At 43.2% G+C, this 22227-nt stretch overlaps 1 protein-coding gene across 1 annotated transcript in view; it reads right to left on the reverse strand.

Annotated features, from left to right (window-relative positions):
* LOC137318085 (transcriptional activator GLI3-like) overlaps nucleotides 1–22227 on the reverse strand; it is a 371554-nt gene that overhangs the window by 23913 nt on the left and 325414 nt on the right. Inside the window, exons 11-12 of the mRNA XM_067981056.1 lie at nucleotides 14426–14575; nucleotides 6858–7022 (exon numbers count right to left, since the gene is read on the reverse strand). Coding sequence (XP_067837157.1) covers nucleotides 6858–7022; nucleotides 14426–14575 — 315 coding nt within the window. The remainder of the gene's footprint in view (nucleotides 1–6857; nucleotides 7023–14425; nucleotides 14576–22227) is intronic.

Genomic DNA, 22227 nt, shown 5'->3' on the forward strand with positions numbered 1-22227 from the left:
GGTCTGGTCATCATGGTCTGGTCATCATAGTGTAGGCAGGTTTGATGGACCAGCTGGTCTTTTCCTGCCCATCAATATGTTCCTACTAAAGCAGACTCACGAATGTGCGCCAGATCAGTAACGTGTATTAATGCAGGCTCACCGAGTGGCAGATCAGTGATATGTATTAAAGCAGGTACATCAATGTGTGCCAGATCAGTAATTGATATTAAAGCAGGTACATCAACGTGTGCCAGATCAGTGATTGGTATTAAAGCAGGTACATCAACGTGTGCTAGACCACTAATATGTATAAATGCAGATTCATCAATGTGTACCAGATCAGTACATCGAGTTACATCGAGGATACAGCACAGAAACAGTCATTCGACTCAACTGGTCTATGCCGATGTTTATTCTTAACACGAGCCTCCTCCCTTCTTACTTCATCTAACCCTATCAGCATACCCTTCTTAACCATTCTCCTTCGTGTACTTATCTAGCTTCCCCTTAAATGCATCTACGCTAAGTGCCTCAACTACGTCTTGTGGTAGTGCGTTCCACATTCTTACCACACTTTGGGTAAAGAAGTTTCTCCTGAATTCCCTATTGGATTTATTAGTGACTGGCTTATATTGATGACCTCTACTTTTGGACTCCACCACAAGTGGAAACATTTTCTCTACATCTACTCTATCAAACCCTTTCGTTATCATAGAATCATAGAATGGTTACAGCACAGGAGGAGGCCATTTGGCCCATCGAACCCGTGCCGGCTCTTTGTAAGAGCAATTCAGTAAGTCCCATTCCTCCCTAGCCCTGCAAAATTTTTCCCTTCAAGTATTTATCCAATTCCTTTTTGAAAACCACGAATGAATCTGCTTCCACCACCCTTTCAGGCAGCGCAATCCAGATCATAACTACTCACTGCGTAAAAAGGTTTCTACTCATGTTGCATTTGGTTCTTTTACCAATCATCTTAAATCTGTGACCTCTGGTTCTCAACCCTTCCGCCAATGGGAACAGTTTCTCTTTATTTACTTTATCGAAACCCTTCATGATTTTGAACACTTCAATCAAATCTCCTCTTAACCTTCTCTGCTCTAAGGAGAACAACCCCAGCTTCTCCATTCTATCCACATAACTGAAGTCTGGAACCATTCTATTAAATCTTTTCTGCACTCTCTCTAAGGCCTTCACATCCTTCCTATAGTGCGGTGCCCAGAATTGGACACAATACTCCAGCAATGGCCGAAACAGTGTTAGAAAGGTTCAACATAACTTCCTTGCTTTTGTACTCTATGGCCCCGATATTAGCTGGGAGGCGGGATGGCAGCAGGGAGGGGGGGGGGCGGGGTATGTGGTGATTGGGCGTGTGGCAAACCTGCATGAATCAAACTTAGCGTTGACGACGCGATCGCATGTTGATTGATAGTGGTTAACATCCTCTCCGGGTTTCGCGCCGGGCAGCTAGCCTGATTGACAGGCTGGCTGCCATCAGGAGCTGCAACACGAGGCCGGGGTGGGGGGGGGGGGGCGGGAAAGAGAGCGAGCCAGACGTCATCCAGCGCTGGACTGGAAGACAGTGTCGGGGGGGGTGGTTTGGAATGGATGATCCTGCGCTGGACTATAGGGGAAGATAAGGGGAGAGGGGAAGATAGGGGGGAAGAGCGGAAGATTGGGAGGGTTACATCAGAACGGGAGACATCGGACATCGGAGCAGGTTTCAAAGGTAGGTGCATTTAGTGTTTTCACTTCATTGCATGTTTTTTTTATTTAATTTATTTTGTTTCTTGTTCCCTGATCCGGGTGTGAATCAGAAGCGGTGAGCAAGCCGCCCAGGTAAGTTAAAAATCTTTCTAATCACTTACTCTGTCACAGGTAAAGTGCCTTAAGTACCTCAATGAGGTACGTTTGGCTCTTTAACTGTCATCCCACCGGCTTTAATTGCTAGCGGGACTTCTGTTTTCGGGTCTCCCACGCACATACAGGTGGGTCCCTGGGAAACTCGGAAGCCGGCGGGATTTGCGCAATTTTCGGAGGCCCCCCGCCCCCAACATACCCGCATTTGCCTCCTAGGATCACCCCCATATGTCTCTATTTATAGAGCCCAGGATCCTGTATGCTTTTTTAACCGCTTTCTCAACCTGTCCTGCCACCTTCAGAGATTTGTGCACATATACCCCCAAGTCTCTTTGTTCCTGCACCCCGCTTTAGAATTGTGCCCTCTAGTTTATATTGCCTCGCCTCATTCTTCCTGCCAAAATGTATCACTTCGCACAACTCTGCGTTAAATTTCATCTGCCATGTGTCTGCCCATTACACTAGCCTGTCTGTGTCCTCTTGAAGTTTATCACTATCCTCCTCCCTGTTTACTACCCTTTGTGTCATCTGCAAATTTTGAAATTGTGCCCTGTACACCCAAGCCCAAGTCATTAATATATATCAAAAAAGCAATGGTCACAGTATTGACCCCTGGGGAATGCCACTCTACACCTTCCTCCAATCCAAAAAACAACCATTCACCACTACTCTCTGTTCCCTGTCACTTAGCCAATTTTGTATCCGTGCTGCCACTGCCCCTTTTATTCCATGGGCTTCAATTTTGCTGACAAGCCTATTATGTGGCACTTTATCAACCGCCTTTTGAAAGTCCATATACGCATCAACTGCATTGCCCTCATCAAAAAACTCAATCTAGTTAAACATGATTTGCCTTTAACAAATCCATGCTGGCTTTACTTTATTAATCCACACTTGTCCAAGTGACTATTAATTTTATCCCGGATCATCGTTTCTAAAAGCTTCCCCAAAACTGAGGTTATACTGATTGGCCTGTAGTTGCCGGGTTTATCCTTACACCCTTTTTTGAACAAGAATGTAACACTTGCAATTCTCCAGTCCTCTGGCACCACCCCTATATCTAAGGAGGATTGGCAGATAATGGCCAGCACCTCTGCAATTTCGACCCTTACTTCCCTCAGCAATTTAGGATGCATCCCATCGGACCGGATGACTTATCTACTTTAAGTACAGCCAGCCTTTCTAGTACCTCACCTTTATCAATTTTTAGCCCATCTGGTATCTCAACTACTTCCTCTTATACTGTGACTTTGGCAGCATCTTTTTCCTTGGTAAAGACAGGTGCAAAGTACTCATTTAGTTCCTCAGCTATGCCCTCTGCCTCCATGCATAGATCTCTTTTTTGGTCCTTAATCGGCCCCACCCCTCTTCTTACTACCCGTTTACTATTTATATACCTATAGAAGATGTTGGATTCCCTTTGATGTTGGCCGCCAGTCTAAGTCTCATACTGTTTCTTCGCCCCTCTTATTTCCTTTTTCACTTCTCCTCTGTACTTTCCATATTCAGCCTGGTTCTCACTTGTGTTATCCACCGGACATCTGTCATATGCCTCTTTTTCTGCTTCATCTTACTCTATCTCTTTCGTCATATGGTATTAAAGCAGGGTCACCAATGTGTGCCAGCTCAGCAATACAACAACAACAACTTGCATTTATATAGCGCCTATAAAGTAGTAAAACGTCCCAAGGCGCTTCACAGGAGCGTTATCAAACAAAATTTCACACCAAGCCAAATAAGTAGGTATTAGGACAGATGGTCAAAGAGGTAGGTTTTAAGGAGCGTCTTAAAGGAGGAGAGAGAGGTAGAGAGGCGGAGAGGTTTAGGGAGGGAACTCCAGAGCTTAGGGCCTAGGCAGCTGAAGGCATAGCCGCCAATGGTGGAGCAATGAAAATCGGGCATGCGCAAGAGGCAAGCATTGGAGGAGCGCAGAGATCTCGGAGAGTTGTCGGGCAGGAGGAAGTTACAGAGATAGGGAGGGTCAAGGCCATGGAGGGATTTGAAAACAAGGATGAGAATTTCAAAATCGAGGCGTTCCTGGACTGGGAGCCAATGTAGGTCAGTGAGCACAGGGGTGATGGGAGAACGGGACTTGGTGCGAGTTAGGATACGGGCAGCAGAGTTTTGGATGAGCTCAAGTTTATGGAGGGCAGAAGATGGGAGGCCAGCCAGGAGAGCATTGGAATAGTTCAGTTTGGAGGTAACAAAGGCATGGATGAGGGTTTCAGCAGCAGATGAGCTGAGGCAGGGGCAGAGATGGACGATGTTATGGAGGTGGAAGTAGGTGGTCTTGATGATGGCTTCGGTCTTCCCAATATTTAGTTAGAGGAAATTTTTGCTCATCCAGTACTAGATATCAGACAAGCAATATAACAAATGACAGACAGTGGAGGAGTCAAGGGAGGTGCCAGAGAACAGGTTCAATGTAGACTAGATCAGTAATACGTATCAAAACAGGTTCATCAATGTGTGCCAGATCAGTAATGTGCATTAAAACAGGCTCAACGTATACAAGATCAGTAATATGTACTAAAACAGGCTCACCAATGTTAGTCATCTCAGTAATATCTATTAAACAAGGTTCACCAACGAGCACCAGATCATTAATATGTATTAAGCCAGACTCATGAATATGTACCAGAGCAGTAATATGTATTAAAGCAAGATCATCAATGTGTACCAGATCAGTAATATATATTAAACAGACTCATGAATATGTACCAGGGGCATGATTTTAAATGGGAAAAACAGGTGAGTTGGGGGCGGGGAGCAGTAAAAATGTTAAAAATCAAAAATCCGCCCCCAACCCGCTCGCTTCCGGTTTTCAGAGGCCGGATGAGGGATGGGCGACCAACCTGCTCTCAGGAGGCGGGTTGGTCAGTGAAAGCTTTCAAGGAGGTTGCAGGCCTCCAATTTGACAGATTTTTTGTTTTTAACCCCTGGGGGCCGGGATTCCCGGGCCTTCTGATTCACACCACATGAGAGGAGTCGAGAAGGCCTGAAACTGCAGGTAAGTGCCTTTATAGCACAGCTTGTGGGCCCGGAGAAGGAGGAATGCTTCTCCTAGGCCCAACAAGCCTACCTGCACAGACTCTACAAATGCGATCGACCCTCCGTTGACCCCCGACCCCCCCACATCTAACACTTACCTGAACACATCCTCTTCCTCCTTCTTCTCCCGTCCAACTGAGACCAGCCTGTCAATCGGGCCGGCCTGTTGGGCAGGAAACCATCAAAAAATAAAAAAAGTCCTTATGTCAAAACCAGTTCTTCCAGGTTTCCCGACAGGAATTTCCCCCTGCCGTATACCCGATAAAATTAGGCCCCAAATCATTAATATGTATTAAAGCAGGCTCCTCAATGTATGCCAGATCAATCATATCTATTAAAGCAGACTCACCAATGTGTACCAGATCAGTGACGTGCATTAAAGTAGGCTCAATGTGTGCCAGATCAGTAATATTTATTAAAGCAAAAGCAAAATACTGCGGATGCTGGAAATCTGAAATAAAAACAGAAAATGATGGAAATATTCAGCAAGTCAGGCAGCAGCTGTGTAAAAGGAAACAGAGTTAACGTTTCAGGTCGATGACCTTTCGGCAGAACTGGAAGAAGTTAAAAATTTAACAGTTTTTAAGCAAATACAGAGCCAGGCAAAGGACAGGGGGGTGTGTGGGGGTGGGGGGGTGAGGGCGGGGAGAGAACTTTGCTTCCAATTTCCACCCTTCCCTCGCCTTCACATGGTCCATCTCTGACTCTTTCCTTCCCTTCCTCGACTTCTCTATCTCCATTTCTAGGGATAAGCTGTAAACCAATATCTATTATAAGCCCACCAACTCCCACAGCTACCTTGATTACACTTCCTCCCACCCCGCTTCATGTAAGGACTCTATTCCATTCGTCCAGTTTCTCCGTCTCTGTTGCATCTATTCCGACAATGCCACCTTCCACGCCAGTGCTGCTGATTATGTCTTCCTTTTTCCTCAACCGAGGATTCCCCCCCACTGTATTTGACCGTGTCTGTCCAATTTCCCATAATTCTGCCCTCACCCCTTCCCCTCCCTCCCAGAACCATGATAGGGTCCCCCCTTGCCCTCACCTTCCACCCCACCAGACTCCACATTCAACGGATCATCCTCCACCATTTCTGCCACCTCCAGCACGATGCCATCACCAAACACATCTTCCCTTCTCCTCCCCTTTCAGCATTCCGAAGTGACCGTTCCCTGCACGACATCCTGGTCCACTCTTCCATCACCTCCAACACCTGCTCCCCTTCCCATGGCACCTTCCTGTGCAAGCACAGGAGATGCAACACCTGCCCTTTCACCTCCTCCCCTCCCACTGTCTGGGCCCCCAAACATTCCTTCCAGGTGAAGCAGCGATTTCCTTGTTGTTCATTCAATTTCGTATACTGTAGTCGCTGCTCACGATGCGGTCTCCTCTACATTGGGGAGACCAAATGCGCTCAGTCCACATGCGTGATTAGGCACTTTACAACCTTCTGGACTCAACAGTGATTTCAATAACCACTGCTCCCCTTTTTTCCGATAGCAGGTGCTGGTAATGGTTCTGCTGTTGCCATTTATACCTCCTCCAGACCTAATCTTTTGTTTCTTGTCCCATTACCATCCTTCTTGCCTTGCACCATCATCCCTTTTGTCATTTAACCACTCCTGCCCTCCACCCTGTCACAGGCCTTCCCTTTTGTTCTTTCATCTCCTCCTCCCCACCTTTTCCTGGCTCTGTACTTGCTTAAGAATTGTTAAATCTTTAACTTCTTCCAGTTCTGACGACAGGACATGAACCTGAAACGTTAACTCTGTTTCTTTCTCCACAGATGCTGCCTGACTTGCTCAGTATTTCCAGCATTCTTTGTCTTTATTATGTATTAAAGCAGGTTCATCAAAGTGCACCAGATCAGTAACATGTATTAGAACAGTCTCACCAACATGTGCCAGATGAATAATATGTATTAAAGCAGACTCAGCAATGTGTGCCAGCTGACAGCTTACCTCATTTGAGTGAGTTCTGTTCTGGTGCTTTGCCCGGTCAGATGCGTTGGAGAACGCCTTGTTACAGCCCTCGTGCTCACAGACATACGGCTTTTCTCCAGTGTGAGACCGCAGATGCGTTTTCAAGTTTTCCAGTCTGGAGTAGGCCTTTGCACAGCCTTCAAACTGTAGAAAACAAACGTGTGATAAATTACCTGCAATAATTTGGATCTTTTCAAATTACACACAGGATATGCACATAAAACTATTCATAAAATACACTTTGAATCTTCAACTTCTGAACTGTTTCCCATTAACTATACCATGATGATGATATGGTATCAGGGATGAGGGACTTCAGTGGAGAAGCTGGGGTTCTTCTCCTCAGAGCAGAGAAGATTAAAAGGAGATTTGATAGAGGTGTTCAAAATCACGAACGGTTTTGATAAAGTAAGTAAGGAGAAATTGTTTCCTGTGGCAGGTGGTTCAGTAACCAGAGGGCACAGATTTAAGGTGATTGGCAAAGGAACCAGCAGCGACATGAGGAAACATTTTTTTACGCAGCAAGTTTCTATGATCTGGAATGCACTGTCTGATAGGGTGGTCGAAACAGATTCAATAGTAACTTTCAAAAGGGAATTGGATAAATACTTGAAGGGAAAAAATTTTCAGGGCTATGGGGAAGGAGCAGGGAGTGGGACTAATTAGATAGCTCTTTCAAAGAGCCTGCACAGGCATGATGGGCCGAATGGCCTCCTTCTGTGCTGTACCTACTATGATATCGTGTTATGCTAACAGTAACCCAAAATTTATGTTCATTTGAAATAAAAGCACAGCTGGTGGATTTTAAATGGTAGCTTATTTGTTTTTTTTTGATTTTGTCAGTGCTCTGGAGAGTTCTGCATTCTTGCCCAGGTCAAACAGAGTTCCCTGCTGAGTCCCTGCTTTTTCTAATTTCCTGTACAGAATCCACTTGTGGGTAAGATCACATTCTGGTGACTAAGCCTGTTTGGTATATTTTCTGCCTCTGCTGAGATGGTTATCCAATTACCATAAATCCAGGACATCTCTGGACTCAGTGGGCCTTACTCACTTACACTGTAGAGTTATCAAGCCACAGGAGGACTGAGTTGTGGCAATACTGGGGTTGGGTGTATTATACTGTTAATGACATTTCTACAGTTCCAACCTGTTGATATGCCGGGTTGACTGACATTCTAACTAGCTGCCCCATGCCTACTTTTTTCCCCAGACAGGGAGGCATTAGCCTTCACAATCTGAGTTAGTGCAGATGCTTCGACACGTCACTATGGTAGAGCTACTGCAAATGAAGTATCTAGTAGCACCAGTTGGTGCAAGGGAGAGGGTCTGGAGAGATCTCCTGGAGACTCACAGTACAAACTGTGCAGATGACAGCTGCTATCAATTCCAGGATTCTGAGGTAGGTATTGCCTGTAAATCGACTGATCTGGTGTCCAGGAAAGGCCTGTAGTAAGAGAGCACCTGCTGGCACCATGGTAGTGTCCTGTGAAAGCTGCAGTGGCAACTCCTCCAGTGTCATTAAGTATCCCAGGTGGATGAAGGTCTGCACTTTCTCAATTACAGCTTTTGTGAGCCAAATCTAGGATGTGCTGAAACAAGTTAGTCAGTCATCAAGGTACAGGAGCATGTAACCCACTGAAGCACAGACAAAACAAAGGATCGTATTTATATAGCACCTTTCACAACCTCAGACGTCCCAAAGTGCTTTACAGCCAATTAAGTACTTTTGAATTGTCGTTCCTGTTGTAATGTAGAAAATGCAGCAGCCCATTTGTGCACAGCAAGGTCCCATAAACAGCAATGAGATACATGACCAGATAATTTGTTTTCAGTGATGTTAGTTGAGGGATAAATATTGGCTAGGACACTGGGGAGAACGCCCCTGCTCTTCTTCAACTATTGCCATGGGATCTTTTACGTCCACCTAGGACTCGGGTTAACATCTCATCCGACGGGGCTGCACTCCCTCAGTGCTGCATTGAAGTGTCAGCCTAGATTATGTGCTCAAGTCTCTGGAGTGGGACTTGAACCTATGACCTTTTGACTCAGAGGCGAGTGTGCTACCACTGAGCCCAGTCTGTCACTTAATTATAAATATACCTCACAGGGACAGAACTGAATATTATGGAGAAAGAAAAAGATATCAGTATTATAGTTCATATCTCTCTAAAAGGTTCATGACCAAGGATGAAACTATATCTATTTTGACCTTATACAAGACCTTGGTTAGGCCTCATTTAGAATACTGTATCCAGTTTTGGTCCCCTCACATGGTAGGTGTTATTGAGGCTTTGGAAACGGTTCAGAGAGGAAACCACAAGATTGATTTATAGTTTAAAATACCTTCGCTTCCTAGATAGGCTTAAAAAGCTGGGTCTATATACACTTTAGAAAAGCAAAGGCTCAGGAACGATTTGATCTATGTCTAGAAAATAATAAAGGGACTAGACTGAGTTCACTTTTGATAAATTATTTCCATTGGATAGGTTGGGAAGGACAAATTTATAAATTACGCAAGGGTAGAACTAGGTTAGATGATAGGCGATTCTTCTCTTCCCGGAGAATAATATATCTATGGAACAAGTTGCTAGCTGGTGCGGTGAGTGCTGATTTACTGTCTACCTTCAAAAGAGACCTGGACTGGTTCATGGCTAGGACAGAGACAAGTCATAGAAAAGGTAGGTGCCAAGTAAAATAAGAGATGGTCAATTTGGTCTCCTCAGTTGGTTTCGATTACCTGGGGAATTGGAGAGGAATTTTACAGGCTGTTCGGTGTATGGGATGAACAAGCTGGTCTTTGCTTGTCCGACATTTTCATGTGTTCGTATGTAAAACTTTTGATACTTAGAATGGACATCAGACAGTGACTATCCTATTTTACAATCCTGATACGGTATCCCATCATCGGGTACCATTACCTCCCCCTGCCTTAATGGAGGAAAAGCTGCACTCTTAACATTGTTCTTTAGAAGGCATCTAGGAAAGTTGCATTGCAGACCCCATTTCTAATAAGGAGCTCAGTACCTTCTAAATTAGACTGTAACTGGCCAACATCAAAGATAAGGCATTCGAACCTTCAGCTGTAATCACATGGATCTTAAATCCTCTGGACATAAAGGCCAAAATGCCTAAAATCATAAGGGCTCCCAAAGGGTCCACTCCTGCCCATTAAGGTTTTTGTGGTGAATGGCTAACCTGGTGTGAGATTATAATCTTGAACAAGTTGTCCACTTGTGTCAGCTGTAGGAAAGAACATTGTCAAATAGCACTTTGGCTTGTTGGGTTTTCTGAAGCCTTGGGTATGGGCACCGAGGATTCCTGAGAAAGGTAAGTCAAGTTTAACAAATGAGTTGTTTTTCTTTAGTGCTTTTGCTAACACTGCGTCAAATGAATATCCAGGCAGAAAATTCACTTTTCGATAGGAAGCATTTCTTTATAAACACGGGACAATGTTTGAAGTTGAAGACCTCAATCTTTACCAAAATCAATATCAAAAGTTGCCTTAGCAACCAAATCAATGCTTTTTTTCTATTGCTGATTTCCCCTCCCCTCCTCCGCAAGTTTGTTTTTTAATTTTGATATAGACTCTCTGAAGCCTAACCCTACCATCACTCATTACCCTCACTTGTGATAGAACATAAGAACACAAGAAATAGGAGCAGGAGTAGGCCATCCGGCTCCTCGAGCCTGCTCCGCCATTCAACAAGATCATGGCTGATCTTCTACCTCAATGCCATTTTCCTGCACCATCCCATATCCCTTGATGCCTTTAATATCTAGAAATCAATTGATTTCTGTTTTGAACGTACTTGATGACTGAGCCTCCACAGCCCTCTGGGGTAGAGAGTTCCAAAGATTCACCACCCTCTGACTGAAGAAATTTCTCCTCATCTCAGTCCTAAATGGCCTACCCCTTATTCTGAGACTGTCACCCCTGATTCTAGACTCCCCAGCCAGGCGAAACATCCTCCTTGCATCTACCCTGTCGAGCCCTGCAAGAATTTTGTATGTTTCAATGAGATCACCTCTCATTTTTCTAAACTCTAGAGAATACAGGCCTAGTCTACTCAATCTCTCCTCATACGACAATCCCGCCATCCCAGGAATCAGTCTGGTGAACCTTCGTTGCACTCCCTCTATGGCAAGTACATCCTTTCTTAGGTAAGGAGACCAAAACTGTACAGAATACTCCAGGTGCGGTCTCAACAAGGCCCTATATAATTGCAAATGTAAGGAATCTTACAACACCTGGTTATAGTCCAACAGTTTTATTTGAAAATCACAAGCTTTCGGAGGCTTTCTCCTTCGTCAGGTGAGTGTCTCCTTCGTCACTCACCTGACGAAGGAGAAAGCCTCCGAAAGCTTGTGAGTTTCAAATAAAACTGTTGGACTATAACCTGGTGTTGTAAGATTCCTTACATTTGTACACCCCAGTCCATCACTGGCATCTCCACATCATATATAATTGCAGTAAGACACCTTTACTCCTGTACTCAAATTCTCTTGTAATAAAGGCCAACATACCATTTGCCTTCCTAATTGCTTGCTGCACCTGCATGTTAGCTTTCAGTGACTCATGTACAAGGACACCCAGGTCCCTTTGAACATCAACATTTCCCAATCTCTCACCATTTAAAAAATACTCTGCATTTCTGTTTTTCCTACCAAAGTGGATAACTTCACATTATTCCACATTATATTCCATCTGCCATGTTCTTGCCCATTCACTTAGCCTGTCTATATCCCCTTGAAGCCTCTTTGCATCCTCCTCACAACTCACATTCCCACCTAGTTTTGTGTCATCAGCAAACTTGGAAATATTACATTTGGTCCCCTCATTCAAATCGTTGATATAGATTGTGAATAGCTGAGGCCCAAGCACTGATCCCTGCGGTACCCCACTAGTCACAGTCTGCCAACCTGAAAAAGACCCGTTTATTCCTACTCTTTGTTTTCTGTCTGTTAATCAATTCTCAATCCATGCCAGTATATTACCCCCAATTCCATGTGCTCTAACTTTGTTCATCAACCTCCTGGGTGGGACCTTATCGAAAGCCTTCTGAAAATCCAAATACACCACATCCACTGGTTCCTCCTTACCTATTCTACTAGTTACATCCTCAAAGAACTCCAATAGGTTTGTCAATGATGATTTCCCTTTCATACATCCATGTAGACTCTGCCAAATCCTATTATTATTTTCTAACTGTCCTGTTATCACATCCTTTCTAATAGATTCTAGCATTTTCTCTACTACTGATGTCAGGCTAACAGGTTTGTAGTTACCTGTTTTCTCTCTCCCTTCTTTCTTAAATAGTGGGGTTACATCTGCAGGAATCATTCCAGAATCTATAGAATTCTGGAAGATGACAACCAATGCATCCACTATCTCTATAGCCACCTCTTTCAAAACCCTGGGATGTAGATCATCAGGTCCTTGGGATTTATTGACTTTCAGTCCCATTAATTTTTCTAGTACTTTTTTTTTACTAATACTAATTTCTTTCAGTTCCTCATCCTAGACTGAAGCATGTTCAGTATATGCATTTTACACCAATCCCCATATCTGAATAATTCTGATTGATCACTCATTATACAATTTAAGCAATTTTCAGAACATAACTGGCTGTGCCTATAAAACTACACAATAAAGTGCTCATCCATCTTTTGGATCAGATGTTAAATCAAGCCCCTGACTACCTCATCAAGTGGACATAAAAGATCCCATGGCACTATTGCAAGAAAATCAGGGGAGTTCCCCCGGAGTCCTGACCAACATTCCTCTCAACCAAAATCATCAAGAAGTGACAGATTAACTGGCCGTTCATCTCATTTACTGTTTGAAGGATCTTGCAGTGTGGACATCGAATGCTGCATTTGCCCACTTAACAATAGTGTCCATATTACAAAAGTAATTAATTGGCTGGACGTCCTGAAGATGTAAAAGGCGTCCTTCCTCTGTTTGTCTGCACTAAATGCGGAGTGGCTTCCTCGCAGTTATGACAACAGTATGGTTAACAGGTAATCTCCCTAAATTCCCATTGCAGTTACTGGAGCAGTTGCCTCTGGCTGGGAAGATCAAAATATTTGCAGAGTTTCAGCCCATTAGCAGTTTCAATCACAAGCACGCCAAACAAACCCAGCGCTGTTCAATTCCTGAGAAGGCACGCCAAGCACATAGTTGAATGTGTGGTAAATCAGTGCATGGATACCTCACAGTATACAAATGTAATCTCAAATGTACATTTGCAGTACCTGTGAAACCAATGAAACCTTAGTCTGAAAGAAGAAAATCTGAACTGTCTGTTTGAATTCTACATTATCCCAGAATATACAGGCAAAGGCACCTTATGTCAAATGGAAACTTTAGTGAAAGATTCAGCAATAACATTCCATTTGATAACGTGCCACATTTCCTCAAAAGTATTCAAATTTAACAAGCTCCATGCGAACGCCTGGGTTCAAAAGACCCTACGATGGATAATAGCATCACTTTGGCAATGCTTCATTTCAAGTGCTACAACGCTCATTAATCTGTTTGCTATTACATACTCTGATGGAAATACAATATTTTTGTACTTTATAGAAAAGTAATTTTCAGGTAGCTCATTGAGCCCGTGCCACTACTGCTGACAAAAGTTACGCCAACTTCATTGGGCCCCATAACATCAAGGCTTCTTGTTGAACAATGACGATGTTAACATTACAGGAACCTGCATAGAAACAACATTCGTAAGGCTGGACCGACTTTTTAAATTGCCCGCGGATAATTTTAGTTGACAGCTCTCATATATGAATGTTTTGATTTCTTATTTCACTTGCGATGTGGGTCAGGGACTTAGTTGGAAAACAGGCTCAGAAATCTGTTAAAGGTATTTTTAAAAATTCATTCTCGGGATGTGGGCATTGCTGGCAAGGTTAGCATTTTATTGACAATCCCTAGTTGCTTTTGAGAGGTGGTGGTGGGTCTTCCTCTTGAACCGCTGCAGTGGTGAAGGTGTTCCGACAATGCTGTTAGTTAGGGAGTTCCAGGATTTTGACCCAGCAACAACGAAGGAATAGTGATATATGTCCAAACGGGATGATGTGCGACCTGGAGGGGAACTTGGAGATGACGGTGTTCCCATGCACCTTGTCCTTCTACGTGGTGGAGGTTGCGGGTTTGGGAGGTGCTGCCGAAGAAGCCTTAGCGAGTTGCTGCGTTGCATCCTGTAGACAGTACACACTGCAGCCAAGGTGCGCCAGTGGTGGAGGGAGTGGATTTTTAAGCCAGTGGATGGGCTGCGGGATGGGACTGTACCCAGTCTAAATTAACAGAGGTGTACAAGAAGTTCCTTATTATTCCAGGAATAAATCATGGAAAAAAATACACCAAGTTTGTTTCACTGGTGCTGGGTGGAAGTAAAAAAAAAAGAGTTTGAAGAATACAGGGGTGACTATGCATTTACTTAAGTACATAAATGTGGAAGATCATTTTGCTCTTGGCAACAGGACAGTGGTCTTTGGTGAATAACCAGTAAGGCAATGTACTCAGTGAACAGACTCACAGTGCACTTGTGTGGCTTCTCCCCAGTGTGTCGCCTCATATGCACCACAAGCATGTACTGGGCTTTAAATGGCTTCTGTTCTCGAGAGCAGTCCTGCCATCGGCACACAAACTCCTTCTTCTCTCCATGGATGTGATCGTTATTTATGTGCTGGATGGGAAAATAAAAAAGACAAACGGTCAGTGCACAACACGTTACCTCATCTACAAACAAACAACTTCCTTCACACTGGGACCTATAAAAATATTCAAAATTTGTCAAACACGTACAGCCTACTCCACTTAATTCAAAGTTGCTTACTTTAAATTACTTGGCAATTCAAATTATTGGATAATTCACCATTACTTTAGTACAAAAGAACCTCCTGGGGGGGTTCTCCCGATCGGCCGGTGTAACTTCAGGCATAAGCGGCCATTTACTCCATTTCGCTGGAATTTACACCAATCTTCTGCTGAAGGTATGGCGGGAGATCGGGGAACCCCCGTGGAAACTCTACCCGCCATTGTGTTGTAATTATTGTAAGAAAGTGGACATTGCCTTGAAAAAAAAATAAAATTACTAGAAATTTTAAATGTTTATGAATCGGTTTTATGAATGGTTAGTGAATTAATCACATGGTGCTTAAAAAGACCACTGCTGTACTTGTTTTTACAAATTCACACTGGGTGCTTCTTGTGACTTCATTGCAGAAAAATTTTACACAGACATTTACCAAAGACAGCTCTTCATCACACGTTACTTTAAACCAGGCTGATACAACACTGTACAGGGCTACAAACAAAGACAGCAGCACATTACAGCAATGACAAGACACACACAACTCTCAGAAGCGAGGACCTCACTTAAAATTTAAAGGAATCAGCTTTAGTACCATGAAAATCTGTCAGGGTTTTCATTCATGCCGTCAATGACCAGATTGTTTAAAAAAAAACACAAGCACCTGTTGCTTGTATGGTATGTTGTTGAATCACTGGTTGGGAAAACATGGAGACACAGCAATAGCCTAACCGTCTGCTATCCCTTACAGACGAGAAATCATCGGAGTGCTTGCAGTACCACAACTGTACCAGAAGAGGGCCCATTAGTTTCACTTTTGAGAGCGAAAAGGAAGAAGTAAACCCGAGGGTATCTGAATAGATTTTCTGTACCTGTACCTTTAAAAACACCTAATTCTGGTCACATTTTCCCTCATTGCGCATGCATCCTTCAGTTTAACCAGGGGGTGGCAAGCATTGGAGGACATATTAAGAATATTGCCAGACAAAGCAACGTTAAACCACAAATGAAAAAGCGTTAAGTAGTAACCATGTCACTGCAGACATCCCCCACGGCAAACAGATGTGGTTCTTTACGAGAGTCGCTCCTTTTATCATTTTTTAGCCCACAGAATGGTCTGAGCGCACTCACCGACAGTAAAGAAAGTCCAGCTGTGCTCAGTTGTCCAACAGTTTATAACCTCCGCTGAATACTTGACAGCTTCATCAGTTTTATACCTGTAACGATTGAGCCTAATCCTTTTGTCAGCTTCTGCTGCTGCAATTTGTTAGTTTTGATGTTGCAAGAACAACGTTTACAATGGAACAAAATACTGCAAAATTTAAAACGATTTTGTGCAGGGTTTAACTATTTACACCACATCTGATGGTGCTAATTCCATGAATTACCTTCTGCTTGTTATAGAATCGAATCATAGAATCTTACTGCACAGGAGGCCATTCAGCCCATTGTGCCTGGGCTGGCTCTTTGAAAGAGCTGTCCTGCTCTTTCCCCGTAGCCCTGTAAATTTTCCCCCTTCGAGTGTTTATCCAATTCCCTTTTGAAAGTAACTATTGAATCTGCTTCCACCACCCTTTCAAGCAGTGCGTTCCAGATCGTAACAACTCGCTGTGCAAAAAAATTTCTCCTCATCGCCCCTCCGGTTCTTTTGCCTGATCTTAAATCTTTAAATTGTTGTGGAGATGGAGCCATTACAGTGGAGAGGAAAAGGCTCCCCAGCCTATTGCTGGAACCAAACCATAACTTGCTCAGCCATGTAGTTTTCATGTAACATATTCTCATCTAATTCTTACTATTTGAAATTACTTACCTGACGTATGGTATTGCCATAACATGTGATGTTAACACAAAATTATAAGACATGATAAATGCACCACATCTGATGCTGACTGTAACTAATGAATGACAGAGTTGTGAGTTATGGGACATGAATTCAAATCCTACGGCCCTTCACTGTATGTCCTCTACATCTCCATTCTCTAGAAACCTACCCCTGCCAATGTTATCAGATATCAGATATTTTCAATACTTCAGAAATGGGTCATAAATCATGTAGTATCAGCAAATACGGCAAAAGCCCTTAAAAAAAAGAATCTGCTTCTAAATGCTGACTATTTATTGACCAATTTAATTTCAATTGTTTTCCTAGTTGGGTAATGTAAGATTACCTGGAGTATTCAAAATCTATTTTGTTCTGATATCTAAACTATAATAATCCATAATGCCCCGTTCTGATGGGGGTACGTGAACAGTCTAACGATAATGTGGATGGATTGTAAAAGCATTCTATGGTATGCAGAACTTTTCCCTTCCCACCCCCTCCCTTCAGGCAGCATGCAAAATCAGAAAATTCACACTCAAAACACGTCTAATCCCTTTGAGAACAGCAACAGCATTTTCAATCTATTCCCATCTCGGGTATTGTGTGTTAAAAAGTGCTCCATCATTCTGCACAGTCATCCATTCAAATACTCCACATTGGAGGGTCAAGGAATCTACTCCAGCTGACGTTAAGAGGATAGAAAGCAAGCGTTCTGAAATAGCACCTTCAGCACACAGTGTTACTGTACTAAGTGTCAGCCGTGGCTCAGTAGCGGCACTCTTGGCTCTGAGTCAGAAGGTCATGGGTTCGAGCCCCACCTCAGAGACTTGAGCACACAATCTAGGCTGTCACTTCAGTGCAGTACTAAGCAGGTGCTGCACTGTCGGAGTTGCCGTCTGCTCTCTCAGCAGGACATAAAAGATGCCACGGCGCTATTTGAAGAAGAGCCGGTGAGTTCTCCCGGTGACCTAGCCAATATTTATCCCTCAACCAACATCACTAAAACAGATTATCTGGTCATTATCACTTCACCGTTTGTGGGACCTTGCTGTGTACAAATTAACTGCCACGTTTCCTACATTACAACAGTAACTACATTTAAAAAAGTACTTCATTGGCAGTGAAGCGCTTGTGGGATGTCCTGAGGTCATGAAAGACGCTATATAAACGTGAGTTCTTTTTTCTCTCTTTTTTTCTAAGTGGAATCAACGAGACCAAAGGAGTTAAGATCCACAGGAAACTTAACCTACTTTTATGCCAATTTTCAGCTGTCAGCTCCCCTGGCCAGGAGCTTCCTCAACCACCAGCCGTGTTAAAATAAACATGATGGTTTAAATTTAAATGTTTTCTTAAATTGAATCTTCTCGCGTGCTGGTATCCTTCCTGGGACCGACAAACGTGCTGCCCCTAGCAGCTGCAGGGCGTTCTGGCAGTGACAATGTCACAACATCATCACACATGCCTGGATTCTCTCTCTAGTGATGTCACATTGTCGCTACTCCGCACGTGCTCACTGGCCAAAATGTCACGGCCAGTCTGCATACACGAGGAATGTTGGGAACCCCACAGTGCAGCTGGATTACAGGAAGACCAGCCGTCCACTTAAACAATAAATGCTGGAGAGCGGCGCAGTAAAACATTTACAAGAATAATACCATAACTGAGAGGCTAAAACTATCAGGAAAGACTGAACAGGTTGGGGCCCCTTTTCTCTAGAAAAGAGAAGGCTGAGGGGTAACCTAACAGAGGTCTTTAACATTATGAAGGGGTTTGACAGGGTAGACATAAAGATGTTTCCACTTGTGAGGGAGTCTAAAACTAGGGTCATAAATATAAGATAGTTACTAATAAATCCAATAGGGAATTCAGGAGAAACTTCTTTACCCAGAGAGTAGTTAGAATGTAGAACTTGCTACCACATAGAGTAGTTGAGGCGATTAGCATAGATGTATTTAAGGGGAAAGCTAGATAAGTATATGAGGGAGAAAAGAATAAAATGCATAGGCTGATAGGGTTAGATGAAGTAGGATGGGAGGAGGCTCATGTGGAGCATAAACACCGGCATTGACCAGTTGGACCGAATGGCCTGTTCCTGTGCTGTAAATCCTATGTAAAAGCTCCCCAAGCCCAGGTTCTATCCAGCAGTTAATGTATTTATTTGTTCCTGGGTTGTGGGTGGCACTGGTGAGGCCACACTTAATTTCCATCCCTAAGTGCCCTGAGAAGGTGGTTGTGGACTGCTTTTTTGAGAAGGGAAGAAGTAAGGTAGAGCAGGGTTAGTGGCCGAGGGGAGGGGTAAAGTAGAGTAGGTTTAGAAGTTGGGCTGTGGAGGGAAGGTAGTGGAGGGCGAAATGGGGATGGTAGTGGAGAGTTAGAGCTGGGAACAGAAGGCAGTGCGGGGTTAGAGGCGGGAGCAGGGGAGTCAGGGAGGGGGATTGGAGAGAATCAAAGGCCACCAGAGGCTGCCGAAAAGCAGCTGGAGCACAGAGGAAGTGGTAATTATAAGGCCAGTATGGTGAGCCCAATCTGATTGGAGGTGGTAGAGAGGAGGGTGAATGGAGGCAGGGAGGGTTAGAAAAAGCAAGGGAGAGGGAAAAGGTGTCATGGAGGGAGGGGGCAAAGGCAAATGGGGGAGGAATGAAGGGAGGGTCACAAGTGGGATTAGGCAAAAGGACAGGAGGGAGCATGCGAACATTCAATAAGCAGGTGTTACTGAGTCTCCAGCTCTGTTTTGCGTACTTTCTTCTCACACTCCTGCTTCCAGTCCAGGCTCCTGTTCAGGATGCGGATCCTCATTGAATGATGGTGTGCAGTGGAATGGGGCTCCCTATCAGCAGCTCTTCATCCTGCTATCTTGCCTGGAGTGGTATGCAGTGGGAGTGGGACTGGAATTCCCTGCTTGCCGTATATCGGTGGCTCTCGTTCTCAGGGGAAATTGTTTGCTCGGTCTCTTATTGTGGAAGAGCCAACGAGGGGAGGGGGGGGGGGGGGGGAGGGGGATCAAATAATTTATTGAGGCTCCCACTGGCAAAATAAAAAATTACCCATCACTACCTAGGGTGCAGGAGCTAGCAGGGCCAATCGCCATGGCGCCAACACCATCATTAACCAACAGGCAGATATTAACAAATGGGGGCTTAATAACTTAAACATTTTTTTTTTAAACAGAGTGCCTGAGTGGTGTTGGAAAAACTCCCTAGATGACGGAAGAAGAAGAAAATCAAATTCATGTATAATAGGTGCAGATTATACTCTCAGTATAAAATAAAATACACCAACTATTGTATGTCACATAACATCTTTAACGTTGAAAACAACTATCACAGCACTACCTATAGTCTTAACAGGTACTGCAGGTACATCAATGAAACGTGTGCCCAAAGTACCCAATTTAATATATAATTTATTATTTCTGCCCACAAATTACCAGATATATTGAATTTTGAAATCACAATTTTGAAATCACCTCAGCATTGCTAATACCATAACCAGTGCACTACTGTAACTGGCACAGATTTCACCACAATAAGGGAGGTGTGCAAATCTAACACGAAAGGAGGATTTTTTAAAGCAATATTTTGTAGCATAAAATCATTAACATTTATTTTATGTTATTCCTTTAATAATTCATTCTGAACTATAGAATGTCATTTATATGCCCATGAAATTGCAACTTTCTTTTATTTTATTGATTGAGAAGGTGAAGTAAAAGGAAACTTACTTAATGCCCGTGTGACTATAAGCAGCCACATTACCCACGCACTTCAAAAATCTGAGTAATGGGAGCCTTGTTGAAAAGTAAAAAGCTTTCGACTTAAAAGGTCAGACTATTCTCTGTCGTCTTGCCTTTCCATTGCATTTATCATATTTGTGTTGAATCCGTTATGACAACAAAATTACCATTCAGATGTGTATGCTGCTTCCAATCATTACATTCGCTCCAAAAAAAACCCCGCTGAGGAAATAAATTTTTCACATGGGACTTGGGAGTTCCAATGAAAAAGAAACACTGAGGGGTACAATTATATGTACTGGCTGACATACCCTACAACGCCTGTGCAATATTTTTACAGCAAGGCAGAACATGTTCACAATTGTACTTATTCTAAAATGCACTGTGGTAACTCACCAAGGTTACTAGTATAGCACCTCTCTTCCCTGTGATCTCTACCACCAAGAAGGACAATTAGCGAGGTTGTGGAAACACCATCGCTTCCAAGTGATACAACATCCTGACTTGGACATGTAGTCCAAGTGGATGTAAAAGATTGCATGGCACTATTCGAAGATGAACGAGGTGTTCTCCTGTTACCCTGGTCAACATTCCTCCCTCAACCAACTGTACCAAAAACAGGTTAACTGGTCATTCATCTCATCTGCTTTATAGGGGAGTTGATGTGCTCAAATTGGCTGCCATGTTTGCTTACAAAACATCGATGACACTTCTAAAATAATTTATTGGTTATGAAGAGCTTTGAGACATCCTGAAGGTGTAATAAGCTGTTATATAAATGCAAGTACTTTACTTCGATGGTTGGGAAAACTTTGGCATGTCGATGCAAACAATGTCTTTGCAACTACTGTATGGAGAAAGCTGAAGGAGAACTTTCAACACTGAAATGGCTAATATGGTGACAACAGTTGACGCTGTGCCTTCCAAGTACTGATGCAAATGACGATCGCTCCTAGATCTGAGAAGAAAGATCTGAGCTCCTCATGGATCATTCAAAAAACATTTTTAGTTTACCCGTTAAGAATCAGAACCCTGAAATAGGAGGGATGATATTCGCACAGAACGCTCCCAATGTAGAGCGGTGCTCATAGGAAGCAGAGGTCGGGAAGTCATGAGCCTGCAGTGCCGAACTCTCATCCGTTGCTTTAAATGAATGTGAAATCAGGGGCTGTGGGCTTGCCGATTTCCCGACCAGGTCTCCCTGTATACCCTGCTTCTCGCGTGGGACGGTCGATTAAGGAATCAGTCATATGCTATCTACACAGTAACTCCCAACACGCTACATCTACGTTGTACAACAATGGATAGATCAAAAAACTTCACATCAGAGAAGGGTCTAAGAATGTTTCAATGAAGTGTTCATCAACTACATGGTATCATTGAAAAGATTGCTTATGACAATTGATATTTTGAGTAGTAGACAAAAGGAAATATCTCAGAAGTTTTATGCCAGAATTGCTCGCAAAAGTAAAATGACTTCCATAAAAATTAAGTCAGAATCGGACATTTAAAATATATATATGATGACAACTAATATTAACTGTATGGATAGTCAGCGTGAAGCTAAAAGAAATAGAGGATGAGATCCCCAGTCCTTACACTTGTAGCCAGCTCTCCTGCGTTACTGTACTTACCTCAGCTTCACTCCAAAATTTTATGCATTTTAATTAAAACTAGTGAATGACAAGATGAACGCTTAGAAAGATCAGCTCCTGTAGGTCACAATACGTTACTATCTGTTACTGAAATCATTGTTTTAAAAGAAATTTACATAGGTATTTTGGTTTTTTTTAAAGATTATGTATATTTTTAGCATATCTCCATTTTTGACAGTTTTGACTCACAACTGATAGGCTATGAAAAAAAATAACTGTAAAAAGAAACAGTAACAATTGCTGTCACACTCCTGTTTATCAGCTGTGGTTCTTCAGTTCTAGTTGCAGCTGCTGGAGTGTTAGAGCACATGGTCCT

The sequence above is a fragment of the Heptranchias perlo genome, chromosome 3, assembly GCF_035084215.1.
Source record: "Heptranchias perlo isolate sHepPer1 chromosome 3, sHepPer1.hap1, whole genome shotgun sequence".
Taxonomy (NCBI): domain Eukaryota; kingdom Metazoa; phylum Chordata; class Chondrichthyes; order Hexanchiformes; family Hexanchidae; genus Heptranchias; species Heptranchias perlo.